Source organism: Anomaloglossus baeobatrachus, chromosome 6 (genome assembly GCF_048569485.1).
Source record: "Anomaloglossus baeobatrachus isolate aAnoBae1 chromosome 6, aAnoBae1.hap1, whole genome shotgun sequence".
NCBI lineage: Eukaryota > Metazoa > Chordata > Amphibia > Anura > Aromobatidae > Anomaloglossus > Anomaloglossus baeobatrachus.
This window is the reverse complement of record NC_134358.1, coordinates 63774210-63795972: the sequence shown is the minus strand read 5'-3', so window position 1 is coordinate 63795972 and position 21763 is coordinate 63774210. Positions and strand designations below refer to the sequence as shown.

Genomic DNA, 21763 nt, shown 5'->3' with positions numbered 1-21763 from the left:
GCAGGAGTGCAATGGCGGCCTGTGTGTGGATGACATAGGATGCGTCATCCACACGGAGCAGGGAAGGAGGATGGCAACTCCACTGGATAGAGGAGGCACTGGACCAAGAACAGCGACGCCCATTAGACTCTACCGCCCCGCAGGCAAGTATAATAAAGGTCTTTTTTACGTTATACAGATCTTGTATACAATATTCTAAAATGGTGGTGGCCGAAGCTTATAGGGGAAAAAATCTGGTGACAGGATCCCTTTAAGGCCTAAGCCACACGATGTACCGCACGTGCAGAGCGAGAATCGCAATAGCCGGCAACTGAGGAGAGAGGGAGATAAATCCCTCTCTCCCCTCCTCCGTGCCGGCCCGCCCCTCCGCAGAGCTGGCCCGCCCATCCTCATAGCCGGCCTGCAGCTGAGGTCCGCTTGCACAGTCGGACCGTAGTAGCAGTGACACTCGGCTCCTGCTGTGCTGACAGCGCGAGCCGAGTGTCATGCGGACATCGCAGTAGTGCCCCGTGTGGCCCCGGCCTAAAGCTGAATCTCCCAGCTCCAAGACTTCTCCCAAGCTGCACCAATCCTTTGGAATGCTCTACCCCCAAAAAACTAGGACGATCCACAACTTGCAGAGCTTCAGACGCTCCCTAAAAACATCTTTTTAGGGTGGCCTAACACCCACCCTAATCAAAGTCAATTCATATATATCCCCTACACTACTTATTAGGACGTAATACTTCTTTGAACTCCACTGCAGCCAAAAACATTACAAAGACTGGCTGGTGACCGGCTCATGCAGCCTTATCTATCCCCCTATTTCTGCGGGATGGCTTGACCATCGTAAATAAGCACCTGAACCTTGTCACCCCCATCTCACCCCATTGTAGATTGTAAGCTCTTAGCGTTTATTGAATGTACCGTATTTTTCGGATTATAAGACACACTTTTCCTCCCAAAAAATTTGGAGGAAAATGAGGGGTGCGTCTTAAAATCCAAATATAGCTAACCAGGGGGGGCTGTCTGTGCGGCGACCGGGTGCGGTCGGGTGCCTGTGGCTGCGTTCGGGTAGCCGGGTGCCTGTCTGTGCCGGCTGCCTCTCTGCGGGTGGCCTGCTGGCTGTCACTCTGTGCAGGAGGTTGGCTGTGCGGCAGGTGTCCCAGTGTGTCCGCAGTCCCAGTTTCAAATGATGGCGCCGGGAGTCAGCGCGTGCGCAGATGGAGCTTTATGATGAGTGCTCTATCTGTGCACGCACTGCTCTAGGAGTCATCATTTGAACCGGGACCGTGGACAGACTGGGACACTCACCGCAGCGGCCTGCTCCACCACTGACCCGCCGCCGTTGCTGCTGCCGCCACCACCGCTGCTGCCGCCACTGACCCACCTCCGCTGCTGTCACTACTGACTCGCTGCTGCTGACGCCACTGACCCGCCGCCGCTGCCTCTACTGACCCGCCGCCGCTGCCTCTACTGACCCGCCGCCGCTGCCTCTACTGACCCGCTGCCTCTACTGACCCACCTCCGCTGCTGCCACTACTGACTCGCTGCTGACGCCACTGACCCGCCGCAGCTGCCAGCACAACCTCTGCCTCCTGTGGCACCGCTTCACCACCACTGCTGCCCCCCTCCGGTAAGACAACACCGGAGAATAAGATGGACCCCATTTTTATTTTTCTTACTTTTTTTTTATCTCTAAATTTGAGGTACATTTTATAATCCGGTGCGTCTTATAAAACGAAAAATACGGTATTTAAAATGTGTTGACTCCCATAGTGTCCAATAATGGACACCACTCATATATAAGGGGACAGTGCTGTGCGTGCTTAAAAAAATAAACTTTATGGACCAGAATTTAGCCAGTAACTGTTTCAAGTGAAATTTGGAAAATATTAAAGGGGTTTTCCATCCTTTACTTTAAGTTTACATGTGGCTCCAGCACGGGAAGTAATCCCAGAGGTAAAAGAGAGGAAACAGGCAGGGCACACGGTCAGCGGGGGAACCATGGCTGTCCATGCTCTCTTTTGTTTTTTTGGCACATTATGGAAACTGAAAGGGGTGGAAAGCCCATTTATGATAACAATAAGCCTCCTTATACACGTGAAGGTTGTATGTCCCTTGGACAGGACGTTTCGGGTGTTAGTCTGCGGGGCCGGGTATGACTTTCTGACACCTCTCTTTTCCTGTCCAGTACAGATGTTTCATCAGGCGAGTGCTCTCAGTGCAGGGCGCACTGGCTAATAGAAGGTGTCAGAAATCTATTCCTCCGAGAAATAATCCTTCTGTCTTTGGTTTTTCCGGATTTACCAGAATGACTAATTCCACATTTGGGTGACAAACGTGTTGAGAGCAGAGCGAGCAGCGAGCTCGGCCGGCCCCGATACTTTACACTGGTGTGGGGATTGCAGCGGACGCCAAGTCACCGGTAGTAGACGGCGTTGGCCGGCTGAGGGTTTCTTCTCTGCGTGTTTGGCCGGCTCTAGCCTTCTGATGTATTCATGCTCGCTGATATCCATACTGTACTATTAGAATTTCCAGGATCTTTATGTCAAGAAGCATTTGCTCCTCGCGACTTTTAGGAAAGATGACCCCGGGGCGGTTTTGGTTGAGTTTAAAAAATGTCATTGTGAAAACACTGCCAGCTTTCTGTGAGATGTGAGCTGGCTGCTGGAGGGGAGACGGCTCGCGATTGCTAGTCTGGTGTTACTGTCGTCTGCACATGGAAAATCATTTTCTCTCGTCTCTAATATTTCAGAAAGACGCTCGATGTCTGCTGCCTTTTCATCAGTCCATGTTCCTAATGCTCATTTATACGCTGTATATTTTCATAGAATTACAATGATATTTTTGTATCCTTCATCGTGTATCTTCTAAGCTTTTCCTGAGAGATCTTGCTAGAGATTTTCACCTTTCTGCCCTCATTTCCTACAAATTAAAGGGAACCTGTCAGGTGCAATATGCACCCAGAAACATGAGCAGTTCTGGGTGCATATTTCTAATCCCCGCCTAACTGTCCCTGTATCTAGTAGCATAGATAGAGATCTTTAGAAAAAATATTTCTAAAGATCCTTTATGATATGCTAATGAGCGCAGGGACTAGTCACAAGTGCGTAACTTTCCCTGACTAGTCCACCCTCTTAGCATGTTAGCACACCCACAGGGGTGTCCTAACATGCTATTCTATAGCCATTGGCCAGAGTCATTGGCAGTGACACGCGTACCTGTGTCTTGTCACCGCTTCAGATGCCAGGTTTAGGGTCAGTGCGCATGATCAGATGTCACCGCACTTCCGGTCATGCGCAGTATGAAGCCGAGTGGTCGCGTCCCAGCTTCAGAGAGGTCTAGTGCACATGACTGGAAGTGCCGGGACTTCTGATCATTTGCATTGACCCTAAACCCAGCATATGAAGGCTGGCAACACACAGGTATGCACATCAGTGTCGATGACTCTAGGCAATAGACACTGAATAGCATGTTGGCACGTCCCTGTAGGCTTGTTAACATACTAAGAGGGCGGACTAGTCGGACAGGAAAACACACTCTTGCGACTAGTCCCTGCGCTCATTAGCATATCATAAAGGATCTTATCTTATAAAGTATGTGTCACAAACCACCGGGGGGTCACTCAGAAATCCCCCGCGCTGGCTACCAGTACGTCACAATCGGGGGGTAACAAGTGGGGGTCACCCCTCCTTTATACCTCCCGACCGACAGACAGAGCACGTGACGCGCTCTCTAGCGCCCCTCTTATAGTCAGGCCAATTATGGAATTGCCCGACCATAAGCAAGGAGGCCGCTATACTACTTATGCCGATTATTGAAGGGTCCCCGGTGAGAGTAAGGTATATATTCCCCCGACCTCCGCGGGCGGAATATATAAAATCTCCCCGAATCTCACTGGCCTCCCCACAATAATCCTTGGCACAATTCGCTGCCACCAACCGATTTACGGTAACTATTAGCCGAACACACAGACGTGGGATTCAAGATCGAGATAACAGAACAGCCCAAGATTAATTATATAATTTAATCAGCCTAAAGCACACTAGAAACTACAATATATACAATAGGGAATCTACAGAATATACATATGTCAGAGTACAGTTACAATCAAAGCATGGGTTACAAACAGGCATACACAGTTCCAGCAGTTACCTTGTTGCGTCTGGCCACAGGGGGGCGCTGTACCCAGGTTTCTAGGATCCTTCCCACAGATGTTTCCTACACGTGCCCCCAGCGAAAGAACGCTGGAAAATGGCCGAAGTAGGGTTATCAACCTGGGCAGATCCAGGTCCCCTCCTACCTTAGTGACCTCACAGGGAAGCACTGCCACTCCCCCTGCATGGATCAGAATTATCCAGCAAAGGGGATATTGGCCATAACTTTGCCTGGGAGCGTCGTAGGCAGACGCCAATGCTCTCATTGTGACAGTTATGAATTTAGCTACAGAACGAGGGGACTCATGACCTGTCTGCCAGTTCCCCATTGGCTGATATCACGCCTGGGGCATTTCCCAATGTCCTGCTCCCATAAAAAGGGGGTGCCGGCATCGTCCACATGCGGAGACACCATTTTTATGGTTGCCATATTTATCGGAAATATGGCTTGCGAGATATGAACCATTTTTTACTGGAGTCGTTCTGTCTGGCTATTTCCAGAGCCTTGCTAATTAGATAGCAGCTCCTACTACAGGGTGACGGCAGGGAGTCATTCTGTGTCCATTGTCCCTAAAGCCACCTAATTTCCATATCACAGGACATGGCCATGGAGGTGTAAGTGGAACACTGAGAACAAGAAGGGAGGGGGCACTGCCAGGGAGTGATGAGGGATTATGACTGGAGTCATAATTCATCTTCATATCCCGGGATTTGCCTCACACCTCCCCCCTTTTGAGGGCGCTAGGGGGCAGCACACTCCGGTGTTCCCCCGTGCGCCCGTCCGCGACCTCTCCTTGTCGGGACAGCCCGTCTGCGTTACCGTGGTCACGGCCCCTTTTGTGGCGAATGGTGAAGTTGTATTGCTGGAGCGCAAGGCTCCATCGCAACAATCGCCCATTCGTCCCAGAGACGGTGTGCAACCAGCTGAGGGGATTGTGGTCCGTCTCCACGATGAAGTGGCGCCCGTATAGATAGGGTTGCAGACGCTGCAGGGCCCACACTATGGCCAGGCACTCCTTCTCCATCGTGGAATAGGCAACTTCCCTTGGTAACAGCTTCCTGCTCAGGTACAAGACTGGGTGCTCTTGGCTCGCAGAGTCCACCTGGCTGAGCACCGCACCGAGGCCGAAGTCACTGGCGTCGGTCTGTACTACAAACGGCCGCGTGAAGTCGGCTGCCTGTAGCACGGGCGGGCTGGACAGGGCGTCCTTTAGGGCCCGGAAGGCTGTCTCGCAGTCCATTGTCCAATCGACTGCAGAGGGCAGCTTCTTCTTGGTGAGGTCCGTCAAGGGCTTTGCCAGGCTACTATAGCATGGAACAAACCTCCTATAGTACCCAGCGGTCCCCAAGAAGGACATCACCTGCTTCTTGGTCCTGGGGGTGGGCCAGGATGCGATGGCTTCCACTTTCTCAGGCTCGGGCTTCAGTGTTCTCCCACCTACCCGGTGACCGAGGTACTGGACCTCGCTCATGGCCAGCTGACACTTTCCCGGCTTGATGGTCAAACCTGCCCGGTGGATCCGCCTGAGCACCTGTGCTAGATGCTCTAGGTGGTCCTCCCAGGTGGGACTGAAGACGGCAATGTCATCCAGGTACGCGGCCGCGTACCCTTCAAGTCCCTTGAGCAGGGTGTTGACCATCCGCTGGAAAGTGGCAGGGGCATTCCTCATCCCGAATGGCATCACCGTGGACTCGTACAGTCCAAATGGGGTAATAAAGGCAGAGCGTTCCCTGGCCTTGCGAGTCAGGGGGATCTGCCAATATCCCCGGCTCAGATCCATGATGGTCAGGTACTGAGCCCCGGCCAACTGATCGAGCAGGTCATCGATGCGTGGCATTGGGTACGCATCGGCGACCGTGACAGCATTGAGCCCCCTGTAGTCCACGCAGAACCGAGTGGTTCGGTCCTTCTTAGGGACGAGGACTACAGGCGAGGCCCAAGCGCTGTTGGATGCCTGGATCACCCCCAGCTTCAGCATCTCGTCAATCTCCTGGCGCATGTGTTGCTGCACCTCCAGGGAGACCCGATATGCTGAACGCCGGATCGGGGGATGATCCCCAGTGTCCACGTGATGGACAGCCAAGTCAGTCCTTCCGGGCTGGTTGGTAAACAACCCCCGGAAGGGGTGTAGGGTGGCCCACAGCTGGGACCGTTGGTCCTCCAAGAGCTGGTGGCCAACCTCCACATCCTCAATGGATCCGCCTGCCCTAACCTGGGCTAGCATATCCAAGAGGGTTTCCGCTTCTCCCTCCTCGGGCAGGTTGCACACGGGGAGCGCACATGCCTCCCGCTCATGATGTGCCTTCATCATGTTCACATGGAAGGGCTTCCGCCTTCCACGGGCAGGGTCCAGGGTGACCAGGTACGTTACAGGGTTGAGCTGCTGGTACACGAGGTATGGGCCTTCCCAGGCTGCCTGAAGCTTGTCCTGTGGTACGGGGACCAGTACCCACACCTTTTGACCCACTTGGTAGGTCCTCTCACAAGCGTTCTGGTCGTACCAACGCTTCTGATCGGCCTGGGCTTGAGCCATATTGTCGTGTACCAGTTGCGTCAAGGCCTGCATTTTGTCCCGGAAGCGCATGACATACTCGATAACCGACACTCCAGGGGTGGCCAAATCCCCTTCCCAAGCCTCTTTCACCAGAGCCAGGGGGCCCCGCACACGTCGCCCGTACAGGAGCTCAAACGGTGAGAATCCTGTTGAGGCCTGTGGAACCTCCCGGTAAGCAAATAACAGGTGTGGGAGATACCGCTCCCAGTCACGCCCATGGGAGTCGACCAACATCTTAAGCATCTGCTTTAAGGTGCCATTGAACCGCTCGCACAGGCCATTAGTCTGTGGATGGTACGGGCTGGCCACCAGATGTCGCACCTGGACTTGCTTACAGAGGGCCTCCATCAGCTGGGACATGAATTGGGTCCCCCGGTCAGTGAGCATTTCCTGGGGAAAACCCACTCGGGAGAAAATCTCCAGCAATGCGGTGGCCACCTTGTCAGCCCGAATGGACGACAAGGCCACTGCTTCTGGGTACCGGGTGGCATAGTCCACTACCGTCAGTATGAAGCGTTTCCCGGAGCTGCTGGGGATGGCCAGCGGGCCGACCAGATCCACAGCCACCCTCCTGAAAGGCTCATCGATGATTGGCAGAGATACTAGTGGGGCTTTGGGGTGTGGCCCCGCCTTCCCCACTCTCTGACAGGTTTCACACGAACGGCAGTAGGCAGCCACATCGGCCCCCACTTTTGGCCAGTAGAAATGCTGGTTTAACCTGGCCTTGGTCTTAGCGATCCCTAGGTGTCCGGCCATCGGAATCTCATGTGCGATCCGCAACAACTCCGTCCGGAACGGATAGGGTACCACCAACTGTCGGTCCCTGGGCCACGCCTCCGGTGAACCCTGCTGGACCGTGGCCCGGTACAGCCGTCCTTGGTCCCAGACCACTCGCTCCGGGTCCGAGTCCGAGGGAGGCTGGGCCGCCTGCTCCTTAAGAGCTTTCAGGCTGTCGTCAGCTTCTAACGCTGCCTGAAACCCCTGACTAGATGTGGCCAGAATCGACGAGACTGTCACATCTTCGGTCAGTACCCCGGGACCTGTGTCCTGGCCTCCACCTGACTCGGCTGCCACTTGGTCAGAAGGGGAAGAGCTATCGGACCTCCGGGAGGCCCCTTGGCTTCCAGCACTCCCACTGCGGGTGACAGCGGCCACAGCCGCTGCGACCGTGGGTCGTGCCTGCTCCTCCTCCGTTCCTGACCAAGTCGCCGGTTCAGGCAGACCTACCTGGCTTCCTGACACCCCGGTTGTGGGGGAACCATGCACCGAGATCTTACCTGGGAGCACTTCCGCTCCTGGACCGGCCCCAATCTCACCTGCCTGTTCCCCTCCTGCAGCAACAGAACCCCGCTGTGAAATCTCTGGGGACCCCACATTTGCTGTGGTAGCCCCCACCCCACACACTGGTCCTCCCCCTGCAGCACCCTGCTCTCTGCTTATCCCTGCAGAGGGCAACAGATCCCAGCTCACAGGCTGATTACTTGTAGAGGCATTGTCACACCTTTCTCTGACCCCCTCCCCTGTCACAGCTGCAGCTGAGTGTGTGTCTATGGTGTCTATGCAAGCAGAAATATCAGAGTTCACTCCCTCCTCCCTTACATCATTCATAGATAACACATTAACATTGTTAGGAGTCATGTCAGTACGGGCTGAAGGTTCAGCCCTTGGGGGGGGCCCAAACTGGGAGGTTATCTGCCCCAAATCTGTCCCAAGTAGCACGTTTGCAGGGATCCGATCAGTTACCCCCACCTCCCTCACCCCTCGCCCTGCGCCCCAGTCCACATAAATGTCAGCAACAGGCAGCGCCGGGTCAATGCCTCCAATCCCGGAGACAGCGAGGGTTTTTCCAGGGATCAAGTCTTGGGGGGACACCATCTCAGGCCGCACCAGTCACCTCCGAGGCGCTGTCTCGCAGTCCTATGGTCACAGACCGGCCGACGGTGACAGGTTGGAAGCTGTCCAGGGACCTACCACCACCCCCACCCACACAATACACCTTGGGCGGCCCTTGGGACGGGGACGGAGCCGGGGCCTTGGGACGCTGAGGGCACATGGCCTTGAAGTGTCCAGGTAGGTTGCACTGGTGGCACCGTCTTGGTTCCGCCACGGGCCTGGAGAGGGGAGTTGAGGGGGACACCCCCTGCAGTCTAGGGGCAGGTGGGGCAGTCGCCGAATTCATCTTACCCCCTCTCCAGGTGCTGCTGGTGGCTGCTCTCCTGGCCTCAGGGGCCCGGTTGTTGGTGTAGTCATCGGCAAGGGCAGCTGTAGCCGTGGACCCCTTTGGCTTCTGGTCTCGGATGAACTGGCGGAGATCCTCAGGGCAGTTCCACAAGAGTTGCTCCGTGATGAACAAGTCCAGGATCTCCGGTCCGGTGGAAAGCTGCAGGCCTTGGGTCCAGTGGTCGGCAGCTCGGGCAAGTGCCCGCCGGTGGTCAGCCCAGGAGTCCTTTGGTCCCTTCTGTAGGCTCCGGAACTTCTTGCGGTAGGACTCTGGAGTGAGGTTGTACTGTTGGATCAGGGCCCGCTTGATGGTGTCGTAGCCCTGATCTGCCTCAGCAGGCAAGTCACCAAGGATATCCAGGGCCTTACCCCTTAAACGGGGGGTCAGGTATTTGGCCCACTGGTCCTTGTCCAGATGGTGCTGCAAGCAAGTCCGTTCAAAAGCAGTCAAGAAAGAGTCCAAGTCTCCATCCTTCTCCAGCACTGGGAAGTCCTCAACACGGACCTTTGGAAGTTTGGTGTCTCGAAGGTCACATGTGGCTGATGAGGGCCGGAGCTGAGCTAGCTGCAGCTGGTAGTCACGCTCTGCCTGGCGCTCTTCACGCGCTGCCTGCCGCTCCACAGCCTCAGCCTCACGCGCTGCTTGCCGCTCTGCCCTGCGCTCTGCCAGGAGTCCCTTGTAGCCCTCCTGGTCTCCAGCCTGGAGAAGGGCCATAGCCATTTGAAGAAGGCTATCCGAGCCTCCCAGGCTCGGTGGAATGGCACGTGGTGATCTGCGGCCCGCTGCGGAGCCTGGTGATTCACTGTCCCTTGCAGAGCGGAGGGCTGGCATCTGGCTCGTTGAGGACCCTTGGGTGAGCTGCTCCTCATCTTGTCCATAATTGCCAGCTTGTGCGCTGTCCTCTGCAGAACGGTTTTCTGGCGTCGAGCTCCTGGAGGACTCGTGGACAACCTCCTCATTACTGTCCACAGCACCGTCCTCCCTCTCTTCGGCTCCTGCTTTAGCATTGGCCAGTTGCCTAGCTCTGCTCCTGGTGCCATCAGCCATTCTTGCAGACTTTTGGTCACTGACACAGAACTGACACCTGATGCCTCCACACACCTTACAGTATCTGCACTCTGACACTCTAGTGTTGAGCTAGTCTGAAGACCCCAGCAGCCACAGCTGCTGCAGGCAGTCTTTAGTGTCTGGGAGTATGGGTCTCACACTCACACACACTATTATCTCGATCCCACCGCTATGCCACCAATATGTCACAAACCACCGGGGGGTCACTCAGAAATCCCCCGCGCTGGCTACCAGTACGTCACAATCGGGGGGTAACAAGTGGGGGTCACCCCTCCTTTATACCTCCCGACCGACAGACAGAGCACGTGACGCGCTCTCTAGCGCCCCTCTTATAGTCAGGCCAATTATGGAATTGCCCGACCATAAGCAAGGAGGCCGCTATACTACTTATGCCGATTATTGAAGGGTCCCCGGTGAGAGTAAGGTATATATTCCCCCGACCTCCGCGGGCGGAATATATAAAATCTCCCCGAATCTCACTGGCCTCCCCACAATAATCCTTGGCACAATTCGCTGCCACCAACCGATTTACGGTAACTATTAGCCGAACACACAGACGTGGGATTCAAGATCGAGATAACAGAACAGCCCAAGATTAATTATATAATTTAATCAGCCTAAAGCACACTAGAAACTACAATATATACAATAGGGAATCTACAGAATATACATATGTCAGAGTACAGTTACAATCAAAGCATGGGTTACAAACAGGCATACACAGTTCCAGCAGTTACCTTGTTGCGTCTGGCCACAGGGGGGCGCTGTACCCAGGTTTCTAGGATCCTTCCCACAGATGTTTCCTACACGTGCCCCCAGCGAAAGAACGCTGGAAAATGGCCGAAGTAGGGTTATCAACCTGGGCAGATCCAGGTCCCCTCCTACCTTAGTGACCTCACAGGGAAGCACTGCCACTCCCCCTGCATGGATCAGAATTATCCAGCAAAGGGGATATTGGCCATAACTTTGCCTGGGAGCGTCGTAGGCAGACGCCAATGCTCTCATTGTGACAGTTATGAATTTAGCTACAGAACGAGGGGACTCATGACCTGTCTGCCAGTTCCCCATTGGCTGATATCACGCCTGGGGCATTTCCCAATGTCCTGCTCCCATAAAAAGGGGGTGCCGGCATCGTCCACATGCGGAGACACCATTTTTATGGTTGCCATATTTATCGGAAATATGGCTTGCGAGATATGAACCATTTTTTACTGGAGTCGTTCTGTCTGGCTATTTCCAGAGCCTTGCTAATTAGATAGCAGCTCCTACTACAGGGTGACGGCAGGGAGTCATCCTGTGTCCATTGTCCCTAAAGCCACCTAATTTCCATATCACAGGACATGGCCATGGAGGTGTAAGTGGAACACTGAGAACAAGAAGGGAGGGGGCACTGCCAGGGAGTGATGAGGGATTATGACTGGAGTCATAATTCATCTTCATATCCCGGGATTTGCCTCACAGTATGATACTAGATACAGGGACAGTTAGGCCGGGGCCACACGGGGACTAATGCGATCCTCGCATGACACTCGGCTCACGCTGGCAGCATAGCAGGAGCCGAGTGTCACTGCGACTGTGGTCCGATCATGCGATCAGACCACAGCTGCGGGGGGTGGGCCGGCACTGAGGAGGGGAGGGCCAGTGCTGAGGAGGGGAGGGAGGTATTTATCTCCCTCTCTCCTCCGTAGCCGACTATTGCCATTCTCGACCTGCACTCGCGGTACACCGGTGTACTGTGAGTGCAGTGCGATCTTTCTCTCGCCCCATACACTTGAATGGGTGTGAGAGAAAGAGACTTGCATTATAATCGCAGCATGCTGCGACTGTTTTCTCGGTCCAATTGGGGCCGAGAAAATAATCGCTCCTGGGTGCTGGTACATAGGCTAATATTGTTCCGAGTGGAATGTGATGTTTTATCGCACTCCACTCGGACCAGTTTTCATGCTGTCTCTGGCTTAGGCCTTAGGCAGGGATTAGCAATATGCACCCAGAACTGCTTGTTGTTCTGGGTGTGTATTGCACCTGACAGGTTCCCTTTAAGCCTGTTTTGGAGCACATGAATCCAGAAATCATCCCAATATGTGTTCTCTGTGGCATGTAGGCATTCCCTTTTTAGTGGGCAGTTCCACTTTAGCATTCTGCCAGCACTATTAGAGCTGGAACTTCCTTTCCCTTATTTTCAAGCTTGCAGTACTGCCAGAACTGGAAGCAACACTCTAAAGGTGGTGTCACACACAGCTACAATGACGACGACGTCGCTGCTACGTCACCATTTTCTGTGACGTTGCAGCGACGTCCCGTCGCTGTCGCTGTGTGTGACATCCAGCAACGAGCTGGCCCCTGCTGTGAGGTCGCCGCTCGTTGCTGAATGTCCAGCTTCATTTTTTGGTCGTCGCTCTCCCGCTGTGACGCACAGATCGCTGTGTGTGACAGCGAGAGAGCGACGAAATGAAGCGTGCAGGAGCCGGCATCTGGCAGCTGCGGTAAGCTGTAACCAAGGTAAACATCGGGTAACCAAGGTGGTTACCCGATATTTACCTTCGTTACCAGCCTCCGCCGCTCTCACGCTGCCAGTGCCGGCTCCTGCTCTCTGCACATGTAGCTGCAGTACACATCGTGTAATTAACCCGATGTATACTGTAGCTAGGAGAGCAAGGAGCCAGCGCTAAGCAGTGTGCGCGGCTCCCTGCTCTCTGCACATGTTGCAGAAGAGCGACGCGGGTCGTTATGATCGCTGCTGCTTCTGCTGTGTTTGACAGCTAAGCAGCGATCATAACAGCGACTTACAAGGTCGCTGCTACGTCACAGAAAATGGTGACGTAACAGCGACGTCGTTGTCGCTGTCGCTTAGTGTGAACCCAGCTTTAGTCAGACTGTATACAGGCTTATCAGACAGCAGAGAGCTCATTACCATCTATCTTTCTTTGTCGCTCCTAATTGGGAGACCCAGACAATTGGGTGTATAGCTATGCCTCCGGAGGCCACACAAAGTATTACACTAAAAGTGTAAAGCCCCTCCCCTTCAGCCTATACACCCCCCGTACTGCTACGGGCTCATCAGTTTTTATGCTTTGTGCGAAGGAGGTCAGACATCCACGCATAGCTCCACAGCTTAGTCAGCAGCAGCTGCTGACTATGTCGGATGGAAGAAAAGAGGGCCCATAATAGGGCCCCCAGCATGCTCCCTTCTCACCCCACTCTTGTCGGCGGTGTTGTTAAGGTTGAGGTATCCATTGCGGGTACAGAGGCTGGAGCCCACATGCTGCTTTCCTTCCCCATCCCTCAATTAGGGCTCTGGGTGAAGTGGGATCCCATCGGTCTCCAGGCACAGGAGACCGTGCTCCATCCACAGCTCCTGAGGACCCTGCTGGATAGGAGCCGAGTATCGTTCAGGGACATGGCCCTGCTACTTGGAGGTACTCTGTGTCCCCGTGGGGACCGCGCACAGCAACACTCCAGCATTGCTGGGTGTGCTAGTGCACCGGGGACAGCAGCGCTGGCTGCATGTGTGCCACTATACACTTCAGCGTCGCTGAGTGTATTTGTGTAGGGGGACTGCCGCGCTGACCGCCGCTGCCATGGGTATCACTGTGGCGCGGCTGGGACTGTTGGTGCGCCGGGGACTTCCGCGCCGACCGCGCTTATACGGCGGCCGCGCTTATAACTATAGTCCCCGGCTTTTGCGGCCTAGTCGCTCTTTCTTCCCGCCCCCAGCCCTGCCAGTCAGGGGAAGGGCGGGACGCTGTACAGGTCGGCAGCACTGAGGGCTGGAGCATGCTTTGCATACTCCACCCCCCTCACTCTGCACAGTGGGGCACCAGTTCCCGCACTTTTCTGGGTCACGCCCACGGCTCCCTCCTCTCCCCAGGACGCTGGCAGCCATTCCTCTCAGCTCTGCTAACGCTGGAGAGGAGAGACAAACTCAAAGAGACCCAGGCAGGAATTCTGGTGCCCACACAAACGCTTTGCGCAGGCGGTAAGCAGCACCTGTGGTGCTGGCCCCACTGGTGCAGAAGTGTACTTATAGATTATATGATTATAGACTATACTTTACACTGTATGGTGCACTGTTGAGTTGTGGCTATTTACCCTCCTGTATTGCTCAGAGGAGACAACAGCATGTCGTCCACAAATAGCAAGGGTGCCATGGCACAGACTTACTATGCTGCCTGTGCAGCATGTACGGCTATACTGCCGGCAGGTTCCACTGACCCTCATTGTGTGCAATGCTCGGCCCCTGTGGCACTTTCTCAGCCGGAGCCTCTGCTAGGGGTGGCCCAGGGAGAACCACCTGTTAACACTGTCCAGGTGACAGGGACGGAGTTTGCAGTTTTTACTGAAAGACTTTCTGAGACTATGGCTAAGATATTAGAAGCCTTGCAGTCCAGGCCGGCATCTCAAGCCAGGGGCACTGTGGTATCATTGTTCCCTGGTTCCCCTCAGTTGGAACAGCAATGTCCTCCCGGGGTGTCTCATGGATCCCAGGGTGAGGTCTCTGACACGGACCGCAGCCCCAGACCGACTAAGCGAGCTCGCTATGAAATTCCCTCGACATCATCACAATGTTCAGGGTCTCAGCGAGAGGACTCTCTGTATGATGAAGCGGAGGTAGCTGATCAGGATTCTGATCCTGAAGCCGCTTTCAACCTTGATACTCCTGATGGGGACGCCATAGTGAATGATCTTATTGCGTCCATCAATGAAATGTTGGATATTTCTCCCTCAGCTCCTCCAGTGTAGGAGTCAGCCTCTCAGCAGGAGAAATTCCGTTTCAGGTTTCCCAAGCGTACAAAGAGTATGTTTCTGGACCACTCTGACTTCAGAGAGGCAGTCCAGAAACACCGAACTTATCCAGATAAGCGTTTTTCCAAGCGCCTTAAGGATACACGTTACCCTTTTCCCCCTGACGTGGTCAAGGGCTGGACTCAGTGTCCCAAGGTGGATCCTCCAATCTCCAGACTGGCGGCTAGATCCATAGTTGCAGTGGAAGATGGAGCTTCACTCAAGGATGCCACTGACAGACAGATGGAGCTCTGGTTGAAATCCATCTATGAAGCTATCGGCGCGTCTTTTGCTCCAGCATTCGCAGCCGTATGGGCACACCAAGCTATCTCAGCTGGTCAGGCGCAAATTGACGCACTCACACGTACGTCTGCGCCGCAGGTGGCGTCCATAACCTCTCAAACGTCGGCATTTGCGTCCTACGCTATTAATGCTGTCCTGGACTCTGCGACCCGTACGGCGGTTGCAGCCGCCAATTCGGTGGTAATACGCAGGGCTTTGTGGCTGCGAGAATGGAAGGCAGATTCGGCTTCCAAAAAGTGCTTAACTGGATTGCCATTTTCTGGCGACCGTTTGATTGGTGAGAGATTGGATGAAATCATCAAACAATCCAAGGGAAAGGAAACATCCTTACCCCAGGCCATACCAAAAACACCCCAACAGAGGAGGGGACAGTCGAGGTTTCGGTCCTTTCGGGGTGCGGGCAGGTCACAATTCTCCTCGTCCAAAAGGCCTCAGAAGGATCAGAGGAACGCCGACGCATGGCGGTCTGAATCACGCCCTAAAAAGACCGCCGGAGGTGCCGCTACCAAGGCGGCTTCCTCATGACTTACGGCCTCCTCACACCGCATCCTCGGTCGGTGGCAGGCTCTCCCGCTTTTGCGACACCTGGCTGCCACAAGTAAAAGACCGTTGGGTGAGAGACATTTTGTCTCACGGTTACAGGATAGAGTTCAGCTCTCGTCCTCCGACTCGATTCTTCAGAACATCTCCGCCTCCCGAGCGAGCCGAGGCTCTTCTGCAGGCGGTGGGCATTCTGAAGGCAGAAGGAGTGGTGGTCCCGGTTCCTCTTCAGCAACAGGGTCACGGTTTCTACTCCAACCTGTTTGTGGTTCCAAAGAAGGACGGGTCCTTCCGTCCTGTTTTGGACCTAAAACTGCTCAACAAACACGTAAGGACCAGGCGGTTCCGGATGGAATCCCTCCGCTCCGTCATCGCCTCAATGTCCGAAGGAGATTTCCTAGCATCGATCGATATCAAGGATGCTTATCTCCACGTACCAATTGCTCCAGAGCATCAGCGCTTCTTGCGCGTCGCCATAGGAGACGAACACCTTCAGTTCGCGGCACTGCCGTTCGGCCTGGCGACAGCCCCAAGGGTTTTCACCAAGGTCATGGCTACAGTAGTTGCGGTCCTCCACTCTCAGGGTCACTCAGTGATACCTTACTTAGACGATCTGCTGGTCAAGGCACCCTCTCAAGAGGCATGCCAACACAGCCTCAACGTTACTCTGGAGATTCTCCAGAGTTTCGGGTGGATCATCAATTTTCCAAAGTCAAATCTGACACCGGTCCAATCACTGACATATCTTGGCATGGAGTTTCATACTCTTCCAGCGATAGTGAAGCTTCCGCTGGACAAACAGCGTTCACTACAGACAGGGGTACAATCTCTCCTTCAAGGTCGGTCACACCCCTTGAGGCACCTCATGCACTTCCTGGGGAAGATGGTGGCAGCAATGGAAGCAGTCCCTTTCGCGCAGTTTCACCTGCGTCCTCTTCAATGGGACATCCTACGCAAGTGGGACAGGAGGCCGACGTCCCTAAACAGGAACGTCTCCCTCTCTCAAGCAACCAAAGCTTCCCTTCGGTGGTGGCTTCTTCCCACCTCATTATCGGAAGGGAAATCCTTCCTACCCCCATCCTGGCCGGTGGTCACGACGGACGCGAGCCTGTCAGGGTGGAGTGCAGTTTTTCTCCACCACAGGGCTCAGGGTACGTGGACTCAGCAAGAGTCCTCACTTCAGATCAATGTTCTGGAGATCAGGGCAATGTATCTTGCCCTAAAAGCGTTCCAGCAGTGGCTGGAAGGCAAGCAGATCCGAATTCAGTCGGACAACTCCACAGCGGTGGCTTACATCAACCACCAAGGTGGGACACGCAGTCGGCAAGCCTTCCAGGAAGTCCGGAGGATTCTGCTGTGGGTGGAAGCCACAGCATCCACCATATCCGCAGTTCACATCCCGGGCGTAGAAAACTGGGAAGCAGACTTTCTCAGTCGCCAGGGCATGGACGCAGGGGAATGGTCCCTTCACCCGGACGTGTTTCAGGAGATCTGTTGCCGCTGGGGGATGCCGGACGTCGACCTAATGGCGTCACGGCACAACAACAAGGTCCCAACATTCATGGCTTGATCTCAAGATCACAGAGCTCTGGCGGCAGACGCCTTAGTTCAGGATTGGTCGCAGTTTCAGCTTCCTTATGTGTTTCCTCCTCTGGCTCTGTTGCCCAGAGTGTTACGCAAGATAAGGGCCGACTGCCGCCGCGCCATCCTCGTCGCTCCAGACTGGCCGAGGAGGTCGTGGTACCCGGATCTGTGGCATCTCACGGTCGGCCAACCGTGGGCACTGCCAGACCGACCAGATTTGCTGTCTCAAGGGCCGTTTTTCCATCTGAATTCTGCGGCCCTCAACCTGACTGTGTGGCCATTGAGTCCTGGATCCTAGCGTCTTCAGGATTATCTCAAGAGGTCATTGCCACTATGAGACAGGCTAGGAAACCAACGTCCGCCAAGATCTACCACAGGACGTGGAAAATATTCCTGTCATGGTGCTCTGCTCAGGCGTTTTCTCCCTGGCCATTTGCCTTGCCCACTTTTCATCTCAATCAGGACATCTCCTTACCCTCGTTTTGTCCTCATCCAGTTCACCAATGTGAAAAGGATTTGCACTTGTTAGATCTGGTGAGAGCACTCAGACTCTACATTTCTCGAACGGCGCCCCTGCGCCGCTCCGATGCACTCTTTGTCCTTGTCGCTGGCCAGCGTAAAGGGACACAAGCTTCCAAATCAACCCTGGCTCGGTGGATCAAGGAACCAATTCTCGAAGCTTACCGTTCCTCGGGGCTTCCGGTTCCCTCAGGACTGAAGGCCCATTTTACCAGGGCCGTGGGAGCGTCCTGGGCCTTGCGACACCAGGCTACGGCTCAGCAGGTGTGTCAGGCAGCTACCTGGTCGAGCCTGCACACTTTCACGAAACACTATCAGGTGCATACCTATGCTTCGGCAGATGCCAGCCTAGGTAGGCGAGTCCTTCAGGCGGCAGTTGCCCACCTTTAGGACGGAGCCGTTACGGCTCTATTATGAGGTATTATTTACCCACCCAGGGACTGCTTTTGGACGTCCCAATTGTCTGGGTCTCCCAATTAGGACCGACAAAGAAGAAGGGAATTTTGTTTACTTACCGTAAATTCCTTTTCTTCTAGCTCCAATTGGGAGACCCAGCACCCGCCCCTGTTTTTGTATACACATGTTGTTCATGTTAAATGGTTTCAGTTCTCCGATATTCCTTCGGATTGAATTTACTTTAAACCAGTTATAATTTTTTCCTCCTTCTGGCTTTTGCACCAAAACTGATGAGCCCGTAGCAGTACGGGGGGTGTATAGGCTGAAGGGGAGGGGCTTTACACTTTTAGTGTAATACTTTGTGTGGCCTCCGGAGGCAGAAGCTATACACCCAATTGTCTGGGTCTCCCAATTGGAGCTAGAAGAAAAGGAATTTACGGTAAGTAAACAAAATTCCCTTCTTTACTGTAATCTGTTAGTGTCTCTGCTTCTATAGACAGATTACACTTGACAAGCAGTAGGTTGCTCAAAAGGTAAAAAAGAACCAAAAAGGGTAAAAATAAATCTCTGCCCATAAAAAATGTGTCTGAATATGGAGGACAGAAATACTGCACCCAGGTAGGAGTCAGATGGCACCCAAATGCCCGCGCTCTGCAGCACAGTGCCAGTGTATGGGGTAAATTCCGGCATTAGAATCTAGTACTGGGTTATTGGAATGTTATTGTACCTGCTGTTACTTTTTATGTGTTTTTTGAGGCCTCTGTGATCTGACAATTGACATTTTTCTTCTGTAGAAATGCGTGACAAGATGAAGACTTGGCGGGAGGAAAACTACAGGAACAGCGAGCAGATCATCGACGTGGGCGAAGAACTGATCAGCGAGCACGGCTCCAAACTGGGGGACGACAGTGAGTGTATCCATCCCGCACAGCTCGGTGCTGCGCTCGCCAGTGCCGGGAACACCTGCTCAGCCCTAATACCCCACAGGGGACTCCCATTTTTATTTTTTTTTTTCTTCGATTGGTGTCAGGAGAAGTTTATATAAGAACGAAGTTGTGAGCGGCCCAGAGCTTTACGTGCGGTAATAAAAAGTGTGTTTCTCATTACCTGCTATGGCTGCGTATCTGCCCAAATGCTTTCAGAAGGGATGAAATTTGCAATTTTATTTTTTTTTTATAATGAAATTCTGCTCTTTTATTGTTGGCCGTTTCCAACCAGAGTAATTTCGGGCTAGTGTAACAGAGCGCACTGAAAACCGCCCCCACGAGGGGTGATCCCAAAAATGGGGGGCCCCTATATCTGCAATGTAATGATGACCTGGAGGCTCACAATGGGGAGTCGTTATTTTTTTGGGGTTAAACTCCCCAGATATTAGACTGTGATGACCACAATGGCAGGTCAGCCTGGAATTACAATTCTCCAGGTGTTGGGGGGGCTCCATAGGGATTTATTAAATGCAAGAATGTTCTGTCTGTACAAGGATAATAAATCAGTCCGGGCTTGTATACTGTCTCCACAGCCACATAATGTCTCTCCCAGGCGTCCCTCTCAGCGCAGGTAACCCGTGACTTATAATATTGCATGTTGCTACTTTTTACCGTCCTCTGCCAGTAATTTTTATTTTTTACGTAAACCTTTTTGTTACTTCTGACAAGTTGGAGAGGTATAAATAATCTATGTGCGTAAAACACATATACTGTAATTTTTGTTTTATAAGACGCAGCCCCAAATTTAGACAAAAAAATAATGGGGTCTGTCTTATAATAATCCAGTGGGGATAGGGGTGTGGGTTGGGGGGGTCACAGGAGGCAGGGGCGATGCTGTGGGCTTCAAAGACATGGCGCCCGGAGTCGGCGCGTGCACAGATTAAGCTATTGGCTCAATGACAAGCCGAGATGTCATCTGCGCATGCGCCGCCTCCAGATCCTATTTCCTTAAGTCCACTGCTGTAAAATAGTGGGCTGGAGGTGGCACGTACGCAGATGAGATCTTGAGCCGAGAGATCCATCTACACATGCGCCGACTCCGGGCGCCATTTTTTGAAGCCCGCAGCACAGTGCCTGCAGCATTGCTTCTGTAGGCACTGCGGTGTGGGCTTCAAAAAATGGCACCCAGAGTCGGCGCATGGGTAGATGGATCTCTCGGCTCAAGATCTCATCTGCGTACGTGCCACCTCCGGCACACTGTGACCATTCCCCACCCTTCTCCCTGGTTACCTACATTCGAATCATAAGATGCACGCCTCATTTTCCTCCCAAATTTTTGGGAGGAAAAGTGTGTCTTATAATCCAGAAAATATGATACATATTTTTGAGACCATCAATCCATCTGTAAAGCAATCCTGGACAGATTAAAAAGAAGCCTCATGAAACGTACTATAGTGTTCTAAGGTTGGTAGAAATAAGGACCAATATGGCAGAAGTCATAGTAATTAAAGGGATATTCCGTCTCCATAAAGCAGGGGTGGGGAACCTCCGGCCCGCGGGCCGTATGCGGCCCGCGATGACATTTAATGTGGCCCCCGGGCACATTCCAGGCTACCCCAGTGCTCGAGCGGCACTTGCGCTTTTGCCAGCCGCCGGCCCTTTAAAATCCCAGTGCGTTATGGTTAGATGCTAGAATGTATGGGCTATTTACAGATCCTGATTGCAGCCCGTACTAGAATGTACGGGCTCTTTTCGGGACCTGACTACAGCCCATACATTCTAGACTGAACCCGGGACTGTGCTCGCATGCTGAGGGTTTACCTTGAGGGCAGGGTAAACAGCGCGCTGTGCACCAGTCACAGCAGAAGAGGTGCAGCAGATGCCTTCCTGCTGTACATGCCTCCCGGACCTGTGCTATGTGACTCCTCCTCCCCTTGTACTGTGAGTATGCAACCCATCGCTGCCCCCCCATCCAGTGCTGTGTACCCCCTAGTACTGTGTTTAGCCCCAAGTGCTGTATACCCCCCAGTACTGTGTGTAACCCCTCAGTGCTGTGTAATCTGTGCAGCTTCCTAGTGCTGTCAGTGCTGTTACATAGTGCTCTCCCTGCTGCCTCCTAGTGCTGTCACCTAGTGCTCTCCATGCTGCCTTTTAGTGCTGTCATTGTCAGTGCTCTTTGTGCTGCCACCTAGTGTTCTTTGTGCTGCCACCTAGTGCTCTTTGTGCTGCCACCTAGTGCTCTCTGTGCTGCCACCTAGTGCTCTCTGTGCTGTCACTGTCAGTGCTCTTTGTGCTGCCACCTAGTGCTCTTTGTGCTGCCACCTAGTGCTCTTTGTGCTGCCACCTAGTGCTCTTTGTGCTGCCACCTAGTGCTCTTTGTGCTGCCACCTAGTGCTCTTTGTGCTGCCACCTAGTGCTCTTTGTGCTGCCACCTAGTGCTCTTTGTGCTGCCACCTAGTGCTCTTTGTGCTGCCACCTAGTGCTCTTTGTGCTGCCACCTAGTGCTCTCTGTGCTGCCACCTAGTGCTCTCTGTGCTGTCACTGTCAGTGCTCTTTGTGCTGCCACCTAGTGCTCTTTGTGCTGCCACCTAGTGCTCTTTGTGCTGCCACCTAGTGCTCTTTGTGCTGCCACCTAGTGCTCTTTGTGCTGCCACCTAGTGCTCTTTGTGCTGCCACCTAGTGCTCTTTGTGCTGCCACCTAGTGCTCTTTGTGCTGCCACCTAGTGCTCT

The 21763-nt window shown here is 53.6% G+C and overlaps 1 protein-coding gene across 2 annotated transcripts in view; it reads left to right on the top strand.

Moving 5' to 3' along the window:
* The window catches only part of EMC2 (ER membrane protein complex subunit 2), a 142553-nt gene that overhangs the window by 22317 nt on the left and 98473 nt on the right, over positions 1-21763 (top strand). For both annotated transcript variants that reach the window (XM_075352954.1, XM_075352955.1), the window contains exon 3: positions 18902-19015. In XM_075352954.1, coding sequence (XP_075209069.1) covers positions 18902-19015 — 114 coding nt within the window. The remainder of the gene's footprint in view (positions 1-18901; positions 19016-21763) is intronic.